Source organism: Mirounga angustirostris, unplaced genomic scaffold, assembly GCF_029215605.1.
Source record: "Mirounga angustirostris isolate CCGP_5_RB_7025 unplaced genomic scaffold, mMirAng1.0.hap1 SCAF_5, whole genome shotgun sequence".
NCBI classification, from domain to species: Eukaryota; Metazoa; Chordata; class Mammalia; order Carnivora; family Phocidae; genus Mirounga; species Mirounga angustirostris.
In genome coordinates, this window is record NW_026991713.1 from 146,608,874 (window position 1) to 146,621,694 (window position 12,821).

At 54.6% G+C, this 12,821-nt stretch overlaps 1 protein-coding gene across 2 annotated transcripts in view; it reads left to right on the forward strand.

The window, feature by feature from the left end:
* ABAT (4-aminobutyrate aminotransferase) overlaps positions 1–12,501 on the forward strand; it is an 81,692-nt gene extending 69,191 nt beyond the window's left edge. Inside the window, exons 7-16 of one of the 2 annotated variants that reach the window (XM_045874925.3) lie at positions 269–349; positions 1,396–1,488; positions 1,997–2,059; positions 4,198–4,261; positions 4,735–4,883; positions 6,003–6,140; positions 6,927–7,094; positions 8,420–8,566; positions 11,000–11,111; positions 12,270–12,501. In XM_045874925.3, the coding sequence (XP_045730881.1) occupies positions 269–349; positions 1,396–1,488; positions 1,997–2,059; positions 4,198–4,261; positions 4,735–4,883; positions 6,003–6,140; positions 6,927–7,094; positions 8,420–8,566; positions 11,000–11,111; positions 12,270–12,391 (1,137 nt within the window). In that variant the 3' untranslated portion in view covers positions 12,392–12,501. The remainder of the gene's footprint in view (positions 1–268; positions 350–1,395; positions 1,489–1,996; positions 2,060–4,197; positions 4,262–4,734; positions 4,884–6,002; positions 6,141–6,926; positions 7,095–8,419; positions 8,567–10,999; positions 11,112–12,269) is intronic. The other variant, XM_064592513.1, reaches the window with a different exon arrangement.
* Positions 12,502–12,821: the final 320 nt, after the last annotated feature.

Here is a 12,821-nt window from a genome sequence, read left to right on the forward strand (position 1 = left end):
TGCAGGAAGTTAGTAAAAAATAGTACACAGTGTACCTTCTCCTGGCTTCCCCCAACGGTACCATCTTCTAGAACTGCAGTGCAATATCACAACCAGGAAATACGACGGTACTTTTTTACACCTAGAACAATCCTAGTGGATTTCTCTGAAAGTGCGGGGAAGTCAGCCTATCTGAACACACTTGCTGTGAAATGCTCTCGGCTGGTCTTTGGTCGGCGGGGAGTGGGGTCAGGGCTGAGAAGTCACTGGGTCTCCTGCCTTTTTGCAGAGCATGTTCATCAACAGACCTGCCCTCGGAATCCTTCCTCCGGAGAACTTCGTGGAGAAGCTCAGGGAGTCCTTGCTCTCGGTGAGTTCTCAGGAACAGCCCACCCCTGCTGGGACCCACCTCTACCCTCCAGCCCCACTGGGAGGCAGTTCCATCTCTTGGAGGGGGTGCCAGCGGGGGGGAGGAAAGGACTAAGAGCCAAACGTTTGAGGATGGGGTATGTCTACTTCAGTCTTGCTCTTGTGCTGTTTCTTTCATGAAGAGCATTTTTAATTTTCCTTTTGAAGAAAAGAAGGGATTCCTTGTGTACATGAAAAGGAACCAGGGGAAACTAATATTTGTTGCATGATCGGAGCTTTGTGTGTTATTCACCCCTCCCTGACATTTTGGTTTTAGTGGTTACAATTAAAGTCATTCTGAACCTCAGCTTCCCACCTGTAAAATGTGGGCATCTCAGGGGATGGCAGGTGCCCCGGGCAGGACAGTCTGGGCTTTTCTTTTTTTTTTTTTTTTTAAGATTTTATTTATTTATTTGAGAGAGAGGATGAGAGGAGAGAGAGAGCACATGAGAGGGGGGAGGGTCAGAGGGAGAAGCAGACTCCCTGCCGAGCAGGGAGCCCGATGCGGGACTCGATCCAGGGACTCCAGGATCATGACCTGAGCCGAAGGCAGTCGCCCAACCAACTGAGCCACCCAGGCGCCCAGTCTGGGCTTTTCTTTGTGGTTTTTTCTTCCCTGCCCTCCAGCCTTGGGGCCTTCCTGGGCTTCTCCACCACACCCTGGAAGAGCCCAAGTCCGTTCTCCCAGTCCTTTTGCTCCCTGGACCTTCCTGGATCCCTCCCTGCCCTCCAGCCTGTCCGTTCTCCCAGTCCTTCTTCTCCCTGGACCTTCCTGGATGCCTCCCAGTCCTTCTGCTCCCTGGACCTTCCTGGATTCCTCCCTTGGGACCTTCCTGGATCCCTCCCAGTCCTTCTGCTCTCAGGACCTTCCTGGATCCCTCTCTCGGGACCTTCCTGGGCCCCACAGCCCCCAGTGCCCAGGGTGGGCCCCTGTGGAGGCTCAGCACCATCTAGGGCCATGTGGAAGTCAAGATGGAGCCGAGGCCACAGCTGTTTCTCTCCCTGCAGGTGGCTCCCAAAGGGATGTCCCAGCTCATCACCATGTCCTGTGGCTCCTGCTCGAATGAAAATGCCTTTAAGACAATCTTCATGTGGTACCGGGTGAGGTTTGGGGCATGAGCACGTGCTTGTGCGCACATGAGCACACACACACACACACACACAGCCTCCCCAGCCCCCAGCCACACACTCGCCCCCTGTCCAGCTGCACATCCCCCCTGGCCAGAGTACTGAACATCAGTCACCACGGTTAAAATCCAGAGAGGGCCACTACCTGGACAGGGCTTCCCAAGCCTCCCACGGCGGGGGTGGGAAGACCCGAGTAACCCAATTTCATTACACTGGTTTTCCTTGGCATCATATACACTATCTCAGCAGCTCTTGTTGTTGCTGACAGAACAATAATGCACCTGTGTATTCCTCTCCTTAAGTTGTTGCAAGCACAATGAACGATCTCATGCATTAGTACATACTCGGACCGGTTGGTGTATGTGAATAGCCGGGAGAAAGCACTCACTAGGGACCCGAACTGAACATGGGTCTGAGTGCAACGTGGAAGCCCCTCCTTCCCTGGAGCGTCTCTGAGATTTTGTCTGTTCTGTTTTGTCAGAACAAGGAAAGGGGTCAAACGGGTTTCTCCAAAGAGGAGCTAGAGACGTGCATGATCAACCAGGTAAGCGCAGCGGGCCCTCTGCCCCGGCCCCTCACAGACCCTGGCCCTATCAGGGAGGAGGAGTCTCATGCAGCTCGGCACCCGTAACAGAATTCCACACACAGACTGGGCGGCTTACACAACAGATGTATTTTCCCACAGCTGGGGAGGCTGGAGTCCAAGGTCAAGGTCAGTTCCATTCCCTGGGCCAGGCTCTCTGCATGGCCTGTGGATGGTGCCTTCCACCATGTCCTCACATGTCCAGGAGAGAGCAGGCACTCTGGGGTCTCTTCCTCTAAGGGCACCAACCCCATCACCAGGGCCCCACCCTATGATCTCATCCAACCCTGCTCACCTCCCAGAGGCCCTTCCTCCAAACACCATCACATTGGGAGTGAGGGCTTCCACATGGATATTTGGGAGGGATACAGACATCGTGTCCCTACCGAGGGGTTCCCAAGCATTCCTACTCCCTGGTCCATTCCCCTGGCATCAAGGCTGAGTGGAGCCCTTCCTGACCAGCACTCATCAGTTTCCCAGGACAGCTGCCTGAATTTGACTGTCTGAGGAGCCTTTAATATACTCTCCAGAATCATCCAAAATGTGAGCACAAAGGCATGTACAAGGGTGTTCAGCCCATTGGTGCTTATAGTCTTGATAACCAGGAAAAATTGGGAACCAGCTATATATCCAGTAACGGGGACAGGGGAATGAAGTGTAGGGCTTCATCCACGGAGACACCGAGGAGCCCAGTGTCGGAGGTGAGGGGTGGGGGTGGGGGCACAGGAAGAACCAGGTGGGTAGATCTCAAGCTCCCCAACCAGCTTCAACCAGAGCAGGCCTGTCCTCCCCCATTCAGTGATTGAGACAGAAGTGTCTGCTATTAAAAAAAAAAAAATCAAGAGCCACTGAACTCAACGACCCCCTGCATACATCCACAAGATTCTGCAAAAACAGTCACAAAGGGTTTCTCTTGGCCTGGAGACACGCGTGCTGTAATTTAGTGAAAACAGTGGAATGTTAATTGCATGGACATTGTGCTGTCAACCATGTAAATAAAGACACAGGAGATTACTGGAAGAAGTCCTGCTAATATGTTTACAGTGGGTTGCCTCTGGGTGGTAAGATTGCTTTTAATTTCTTTTCATGCTTCCTTAATTTTTTTTTTTTTTTTCCTAATCCACCCCTTTCTGTGTGTTCATACAAACCTACATAAACTTAAGCATTCTCTTCTTCCTTCTGGCCATCTTTAAAAACAGGATCGTGCCCTCCCTCCTTCTCACCTGATCCCCATGGACATCCTGTTCCATCAACATTTGTAGATCCCATTGCTCACATGTCATGGCTGCATCAGGGGGCAAACAAGGAAAGTGACAGGAGGGTATTCCAGAGTTTGCTTGGAGGGGATGAGAGGGGGGTTGGTGCTTTTCCCTGGGGCTCTCAGGGACCTGGAGGAGATCACCAGCCTGAGGAAACATGATATGAGCCTCCCAGCATCTCTGGGTCCCCAGTCGTCTGCATGAAGCAGCTAGAAACGGGTCTGGCCCGGTGGGGGCTCAGGAAACGAGGCCGCTGTGCTATCCACATGGGAGTTCCTGCTCCCTCCTGAGCCCGGGGCAACCTCTAGAGGAAGAGGGTGCCACTCCTGCCCCAGCCCCACAGACCCCTTCCAAAGGCCCAGGGCACTTCCGGTGAGATGCCCAGTCCAGCCTCGTGTCCCGGGAGACACCTGGCCCATCAGGGCAGTGGAAGCCAGGGCAGTCGGGCCGCAGGAGGAGTTCCAAACTCAAAAGCCATAGCAGACCAGCAGGTGACGTCAAGGCCTAAGGCAGGTACTGGGCCCTAGCGCAGCGAGCTCTCATCCAGCCTTTAGGCTTGGCCGCCTGCTGTGGCCACAGGAGGAAAATGGGCCCAGATGATGCAGAACTTGTGAGAAGCCAGAAGTTTAGCTACTTACATTAAATCTCATTTTTACTTTAAGGGCAAAACAGAATGTCTGTGGGCTGGATGCAGACCTTAGGACTCGGTCTGTCCCTTGGTCCTGAGAAGGGACTCGGGTTCTTCTGATAGACGTGTGTGTTCCTCTAGGTGTGCGGGGTCAGCAGTACAGTCCCCCAGCCCTACGACTGTGACTGACCACCACTGTTTCTTGGTCCTAGGCCCCCGGCTGCCCCGAGTACAGCATCCTCTCCTTCATGGGCGCGTTCCACGGGAGGACCATGGGTAAGGAGGGACCGGTGTGATCCCCCGGTAGCAGTTAGAGTACGAGTAACAGTGGCAACCACAGTGACGGTCACCTTAGGTCCCACCTTGGCCGTTTTCACACGTAGTGTCTCACTGACTCCACACCGTCCTCTGCAGAGGGGGGGGGTTGTTATTCCCACTTTGCAGACGTGGAAGTCGAGGCTCGGCAAGGAAGGAACATGGCCAAGGGCAGCCAGTGGCACAGCCAGCATTCAAACCCTGGCTCTGTGCCTTCGAAATCTGCTCAGTCCGCAATGAACCAGAAAGCAGAGTGCGTGCACGTGACGCACACGCACACAGGTTCTGCTTCAGCATCAGGGTGTCATAGGAACTCCAGGCGGCAGGCCTCCCTGGGCGTTGGGAGACGTGGCCTGAATTGCCCATGATCTCCTTTTCAAAGATTGTTCCTCCTACTTCCCCAAGCCCAACCGCCTTCTGTTTTGCTGGCCTAGGATGCTTAGCGACCACGCACTCCAAAGCTATCCACAAGATCGACATCCCTTCCTTTGACTGGCCCATTGCACCGTTCCCACGGCTAAAATACCCTCTGGAAGAGTTTGTGAAAGAGAACCAGCAGGAAGAAGCCCGCTGTCTGGAAGAGGTAACACTGCTCCATCTCCTTACCCCGGGGGGAGAGGAGCAGAGTTTGGGACCTGCGTGGTGGTCCCTGGGAGGGACGTAGGGACAGAGAGGCCTCGTGTTCCACATGTTCTGCACCAGGAAAAGTAACGGACACCTTGATTTTGCCTCCTGGCATCCATCACCCCATTTCTGGTTCTGATTTCTGTATCTCTTAAGTTTCTTTGGGGGCAAGCTTCGCTGACTCCAGAACAAGAGGGACTTTATGAGAATATGGGGCAGCCCATAGAAAAAGTGGACACCTAGGACCCTGTCATCCACCGCTTTTCAGCCTTCTCCCAAGTCCTAGGGCTGCTCTGGGGTTGCAGCGGGGGCAGGGGAGGGACTGAGGACGGGCAGCCCCCTGTTGCTGCGCCTCCACCACACCCAGCAGCCCTCCTTCGATCTGTTCCACATACTGGGCTTCCATGTTAGACTCTGGAAGGAGTCTTTGCTGGGGAAAAGACACTGGAAACTTCTTCAGGCTTGGAATCTGAGCTCCAGTGAGGCTGGTTTGAGGCTGGTTTGCCTCTTAGACATGTCATCCTTTTTGATCAGTTAATAATTAACATGGACTGCGTGTGAACAAGGTGCCAGGTGCTGGGTACTTAGTGGCAAAGAAAAGAGACGAGAATGGAGTCCAGTACAGCCCCGTCCAATAGAAATATTTAGCTACATATGTAATGGAAGTTTTTCTAGAAATCACCGTTTTTTTAAACAAATATACATCTGAGATTCTGCACAGAAAGGATTCTTCTACCAGTAATATTATCACACTAACGATACAGTAGTGATAGTATGTACTTGAGGTGACGGCAGCAACCGCTTCCCATACGCCAGACCCTATGCTGGGTGGTCTCATTCAGTCCCTCTGTGGCCCGAGTCCTTAGTTTCTCCCCTGCAGGTGCTAGCACCAGACCCAAGTAGGACACATTCCCACCCACACAAGCGGCTCCGAAAGGATGCCACAGTCTTCACCAGAAGTGCACATGAACACGTGTTCTGGCGTCACTTCGGGGTGGGGGTGGACCACCTGCCCAGCCGTGGACGCTGCCCTACTAGGGCTTCCGCCAACCACTGTTACTTGCCCCCGGGAATGCAGGTGGAGGATCTGATTGTGAAATATCGGAAAAAGAAGAAGACGGTGGCCGGGATCATCGTGGAGCCCATCCAGTCTGAGGGTGGAGACAACCACGCGTCTGACGACTTCTTCCGGAAGCTGAGAGACATCTCCAGGAAGGTCAGTGCATGGGGCTGGGGCTGGTCGGGGCCATGGACCCTCTCCAGCTGGTTTTCCGGAGCAAAGGGTCAGCTCTGGGGTCCTCGCACGTGTCCAGATGGTCAGAGGCTGCCTGGTGGCCTCACAGATAGAGGCGTTGGAGGCAGGGGCAAGGTCGGGAGTTTCTCCCTCAAATCTCACTGCAGAACCAGCCTCCACCCTGCCATGTTAGTCAGGGACTTTCCCAATCCAGGGACGCCTGGGAAGGCCTCAGCCGCCTCCTTTTCTCTCTACAGACCCCACCTCATCTTTCAGCCCAGTGTGGTCCACACTCAACAGATGCAAAATGAGCAGACTCTAGGCTAGTAGCACGTGTTTACTTTAATATCTCGTGCATGTGCAACTGGCACATCCCACCAGTGAGACAGGAGCTGCTCTAAACACAAATACTCAGTAACTAGCAGTCAGGGTGGTGAGTCGAACTGGCAGACAGGACAGCTGGAGCCTGGGGGGCAGGTCTGGGCCTCTCCGCTGGGACTGCCGGCCCGCAGAGGGAGTCCGCTTACTTGCTCGGGGCCTGAAGCCAAATGCAACGTCGCTGTGCATGGGTTCAGGGCGTACTCGATGTTACAGTCCTGTTCCATCTCAGCAGTCTGAGGACAGATTCAGGTCCAGCTCCGACGGAGCTGCTGTGCAAGGCCCAGGAGCAAGGGCCTGATTCACAGACCAGAAGGCCGTGCATCTCTGGCTGGATGCTGGTTGACAGTGGTGGGTGTTGATTTGCTCCTTCTCTCCCTTCTCGGCCAGCATGGCTGTGCCTTCTTGGTGGATGAGGTCCAGACAGGAGGGGGCTGCACCGGCAAGTTCTGGGCCCACGAGCACTGGGGCTTGGCCGACCCCGCGGACGTGATGACCTTCAGCAAGAAGATGATGACCGGGGGCTTCTTCCACAAAGAGGAGTTCAGGCCCAATGCTGTGAGTCGCCGCCGCCCTCTCCTGGCTCACCACCACTCCTTTCTCCAAACCCAGAGCTGAGTGGACCCCCACCAGGTCACATAGGGCCCCTGACACCCACTTCTTACCAATGTAATGAGCCAGTGGTTATGATCACCCAGATCTGTTCAGGGCAACTTCCTCGCAGCCCACTGTCAGGCTCCTGATTTCTGTGTGCCCATACGATAATGTTGTTAAGAGCTGCTGCTGTGAACTGAGCATCGGCTCTGTGCCTAGCCCAGTTCTAAGTACTTCTCATGTCCTTTTAATCCTTACAACAATCTAACCAAGTAGGTGTTATTTTTCTCTCCCATTTTACCAATGAAGAATCAGGCACAGAGGGGTTTTAAGTAAGTTGTCCAAGGTCACACAGCCTGTTAAGTGACAAAGCCAGGATTCAAACGAGGAGCCCGTGCTCTAAACCACTACACTGTACTTTGAGATTTACAGAGCGGTTCTCATACACACACATACACACACACAGTTATCAGGGGCCCGGGATCTTTTCTTCCACCATTCCTGTATGTGCTTTCCACCCTCAAGATTGCCTCAGGATCCAAAATCACTGCTGGAGCTCCAGCCATCACATATCAATTCCAGACAGTAGGAAGGAAAAAGGAGGGAAGGACGAAGTGGCTCCCTTCTTGCCTTTATAAAGCAGCCTTCCCAGAAATCCCACATTTCTATTTCTAATACTTTGACTAAGATCCGGTCCACATGTCCACTCCTGTCTGCGAGGGACGCTGGGAAGTGTTTTAGTTGGCTGCACTGACACCTGAATAATTCATGGAGGAATAAATCGGTGGTCATTGTGAGTCAGACTCACAGTTTGAGTCTGCTCAGGCCACGGGCGGCTGGACCCTCCAGCTCTGGGCAGAAGGGCTCTTTGTGACCATTAGCTGGGGAGGGTCAGCTGACCTCCAGCCTCTGCCTGCTGGGTGTGCTCCACTCAACTCTGCCACCTATATTTTCTGGGTCAAATCACCTAACCTCTCAGAACCTTGGCTCCTCTTCTATAAAATGAGGATTATAGTAGTTAAGGGCCAACTATCGTGGTTGCACCAGGACCGAGGCATTGTCCAGGGCATGGGCCGACTTGGTCTCCCTAACAGTAGCACCTAGCTAGAGGGTTGTTGTTTCAGGAAGAATTCAGTGAGATGATGTGCGTTACCCTCCCTGGCCTTGGTAGATGCTCGCTGGGCTAGTTTCTCTCCTCCTAAGGAGGGACAAATGTGTCTGAGGGAAGCGGGCCCCTCCAGGGTGGGCCTGTGCGTGAACCCTTGGCGACACCCTGTGCCTCGTTCCAGCCGTACCGGATCTTTAACACCTGGCTGGGGGACCCGTCCAAGAACCTGCTGCTGGCCGAGGTCATCAACATCATCAAGCGGGAGGACCTGCTGAACAACGCAGCGCATGCCGGGAAGGCCCTGCTGACGGGGCTGCTGGACCTCCAGGTACCCCTCCCAGACCCCCACCCGTGGCTCCCCACCGTCCCCACCATCCACCTGCCAGCATGGTATTGTACCTGCTCTCCCGTGCTGTTTCTGTAGGGCCCATCCCTCCCCCACTCCCAGCCCCTGGCTCTCTTAAGTTCAGGCATCTGTCCTCTGAGAAGCCTCGCAAACGCCCCACTTACATTCCCCCGACTTGTCACCTTGGCCCTCGTCGCTCTTGTCCTCTTACACGTACCACTCCCAGCAGCGCTGTCCAACGGGACAAGCCCCAGAAGCAACTTTAAACGTTCTAATAGCAGACCGACAGTAAAAAGGAAGGACGCAAAGTTAGTAATAATGTATTTTACATAACTCATTACATCCATACGATGATTTCAGCCTGCCGTCAATACAGAAAATAGTCACTGCTGGATTTCGTATTCTTCACTAAGACTTGGAAACCCAGCCCGGACCTTACACGGACAGCACGGCTCCAGTAGCACTTGCCACATCTCAGGCCACGCGTGGCTGCCGCGTGGGACAGCACAGCTCTGTTCTTACCGCGTGTCTTTGTTATGTGGTGCTCCCTGCCCAACACCCTCCCCTCACCCAACACAGGACTCGCCCAGACGGGGCGGGCCGGCGGGAGCACACGCAGCAGGCTGAGGCTGGAGGTCGGCTGACCCTCCCCAGCTGATGGTCACAAAGAGCCCTTCTGCCCGGAGCTGGAGGGTCCAGCCGCCCGTGGCCTGAGCAGAACCACCAAGGGCGATGGCAGGGGTGGTGGGGAAGGGGGGTCAGTCAGTAGTTGTAACAGCCTCTGTTTATTGAGCGCCTGCTGCATGCCTGGCCTGGAACAGGGGCTCTTAGTCGCCCGTGGGGTGAAGTCCAGCAGGGATACGTGAGTGTAGCCAGTTTCACAGATGAGGGAACTGAGGCATGGAGGGGTCATTAGCTTGTTCAAAGTGACACAGCTTCCATATGGCACCCGATCCACCAACTGGAACCTGATTCTGGTGGACTTCAAAATCCATGTTCTGGGGGGTCCCCGGGTGGCCCAGACGCTGAAGGGGTAAAGTGAGACCCTCCAGCCAGTCAGCACGTGCACGAAAGAACAGAGGAAGTACTGCAGTCACTTCCAAGCCTCAGTTTCCCCATCTGTGGAGATCGTATGGTCTCCTCTGCTGGTGGAGTGAGGATTCAAGACCATGCATGTAAGTGCCTGGCACACATATGGGCCCAGTTATTACCACCAGAATGTGGCTTTATCTCCACTTCCCACCAGTGAGATGACACTTGCCCCTTGGCTCTGCCCCCAGTGCCCTGAGATTATGTTTTTTAAGATTTATTTATTTGAGAGAGAAAGAGCAGGGAGAGGGGCAGAGGGAGAATCGATCCCACGACCCTAAGATCATGAGCTGAGCTCAGATCAAGAGTCGGATGCTTAACTGACAGAGCCACCAGGCGCCCCTGGCCTGAGATTATTTGGGGTCACGCAAGCCCTGTCGATTATCCTTCCTTCACATGAACAACAGAGTGGGGAAGAACAAAGATCTTCTACGCCGACTGACTGCAGTAGCTTCCTCAGGCTGCTGGAACAAACGGCCACAAGCTGGGTGGTTTAAAACAAGAATTGGTTCTCTTACCATTCTGGAGACAAGAAGTCTGAAATCGAGACAGCAGCATACGTAGGGATTCTTTCTGGAAGCGTGGAGGGAGATTCCACCCCACACCTCTCCCGGCTTCTGGTGGCAGCCAGCAATCCTGGGTGTCCTCTGGCTTGTGGGTATGCATTCTGGCCTCTGCCCCCAGTGTTCCCATGTGCCCGCGTCTCTGTCCAGATCTCCCTCATGTAAGGATGCCAATCCTTGGAGTTAGGGCCACCCTAATCCAGTGTGACCTCCCCTTAACCTAACTAATTGCATCGGCAAAGACTCTACTTCAAAGTAAGATCATATGCACAGGTTCCAGGTGGACGTGAATTTGGGGAGGGGAGCACTGTTCAACCCAGTACCCAGTCACAGAGCCTAGAGTGAGGATGAGCGTCCTCTCCTCAGATTCACAGGTTTTCTAGAAGCGCTGACAGAGATGGCTAACATCCTCTGAGCACCTGCCAAGTGCTAAGCCCTGCGCCTGACATAGAAATCTGTGTCACTAAATTCCCACCGTAGCGTGTGGGGGGCAAGAGCATTTGCATCCTTGGGTTTACGGAAGAGGAAACTGAGGCACAGGCCACTTCCGCGACTGGCCCCAGGGTGCATCAGGAGAAAGACACAGAGCAGGTTCTGGACTCAGGACTGGATGTGTACAGAGCCAGAGCCCGTAACCCCACAGCCGTTGTGCCGGACGTGCAGAGGCCCAAAGGCCAGACCCTGGGGGGCACGTGAGGAGCTGCTCGCAGCCCGGCTGCTGCCTGGGTGACGGGCTTTGATGCAGCCTTTCCCCCCACTGCAGGCCCGGTACCCCCAGTTCATCAGCAGAGTGAGAGGACGAGGCACCTTCTGCTCCTTCGACACTCCTGATGAAACCATACGGAATAAACTCATTTTAATAGCCAGAAACAAAGGTAAGTGAACAGGACTGGAAGCCGAGCCGCATCAGGGACCCAGGTCACCTGGGGAGGGTGCACCGCGGGGCGCAGGGAGGCAGGGGATTTGCGGGGCTGAAAACAGTCTGAGTGCTCTTTCTCAAAAGAAGGGGAAGTGGCCAGCAGACTTCCTTATTCATTCACTCGATAGATATTCACCTGGTGGTGAGTTGCACTAACAGAGGAGAGAACTGAGATGATGAAGGAACGAGACCATTGGGGCCCTTCCTTCAAGGAGCTCAGGGTCTAGCAGGAAGGACCATGTGAGATGGCGTTTCATAAACCATAGGTTGTAGTTCTGCATCCTAGGAAGAAGGAAAGGAGGCTAAGGATGGAATAGCGGGGGGGGGGGGGGGGGGGAGGAGTGTGGAGACCAGGAAATCAGGGGAGGCTTCCTTGAGGAAGAGGCATTTTACCTTAGGTCTAGCCAGGTGAGCCAGGGCTGGCCAGGTGAAGATGAGGAAGGGCATTCGGGCAGAGGGAGGCACGTGTGCAATTACCTGAGGCAGGATGGAGCCCACAGAGGCAGAGAAGCGTCTGGAACGGAGTGTGGGGAGGGGCTGCCAGGCGCATGTCACATGGCCCTGTGGAGCCCGTTCAAGAGTCCCAGCTTCTTCCTGAGCTATGGGAAGCCACGGGAGAGGCTCAGGGGGGTCAAAGTGTGCGATCAGAGGGCCTGAGATGGGTCAAGCAAGACTCAGCCCCTTCACTGCTCCATCTCAGAATTCCCGAGGAGCAGGGGTAACTCATCTCCTCTGTAATGAGAAAGCTGTTTCGGGGGTGCTACGAGACCTTGACCAGAACACCCAGCCAGTCAGTGTGCAAGACACCCTTTAAAATCAGCAGGCCCGACCACCCCTGGTGACAGCTGTGCCCCTTGCATCTGCTGCCGGCTGCCCGCACTGCATCCCCTCCGTTTGCTTCTTTCCTTCCTGACCCCACCGTGAGTTTCTGGAAGGCAGGTCTCAGTGGGCCTGGTTCAGGGGCAGCAGAGCAGGCATTCGAGGTGGGAGGGAGGGAAGGAGAGAACGGCCGGCGGGGTGGGTGGAAGGACAGACGAAAGCTGGACGGAAGGAAGATGTGCAGCCCCCGGCTGGCGCCCAGGCCGCTGACCGCACCCCCCACCTCTGCTTTCAGGCGTGGTGTTGGGAGGCTGCGGGGACAGATCCATTCGGTTCCGCCCCACTCTGGTCTTCAGGGATCACCACGCGCACCTGTTCCTCAATATTTTCAGCGACATCTTAGCAGACTTCAAGTAAAGAAGCCATTTCCACTACGCTCTGAGAAAGCCCCGATCTCAACTGTTGTCAAATTGATTAGTTTGCCTAATTCATGTTTTCACTTAAAGTATCAGAGGCGAATGCGTAAACTGAAGGGTTCTTTGTGGGGAGGGGGTGTTTGTGATGGCTTTGGGGGGTGGGGACAGGCGGGAAGGGCTAGTTTTGATTTTCCTCCCTGCAGAGCCAATGACGCACATGGGTCTAAGCCCAGAAAGTCTGCATGAGCCCTGGACATCGTCTTCAGCAGGGCCATGAGGGTCCTGGCCATATATGTGCCCACCTTGACCCCAACAGTGTCTTTGGAAGCCAGGAAGGGAATACAGCTGCACCCGGGATGGGGGCTGGGACTTCTGGGTTCCAGTCCCTCTCAAGTGCCATACTGCGTGATTGACCATGCGGGCTCCCCACA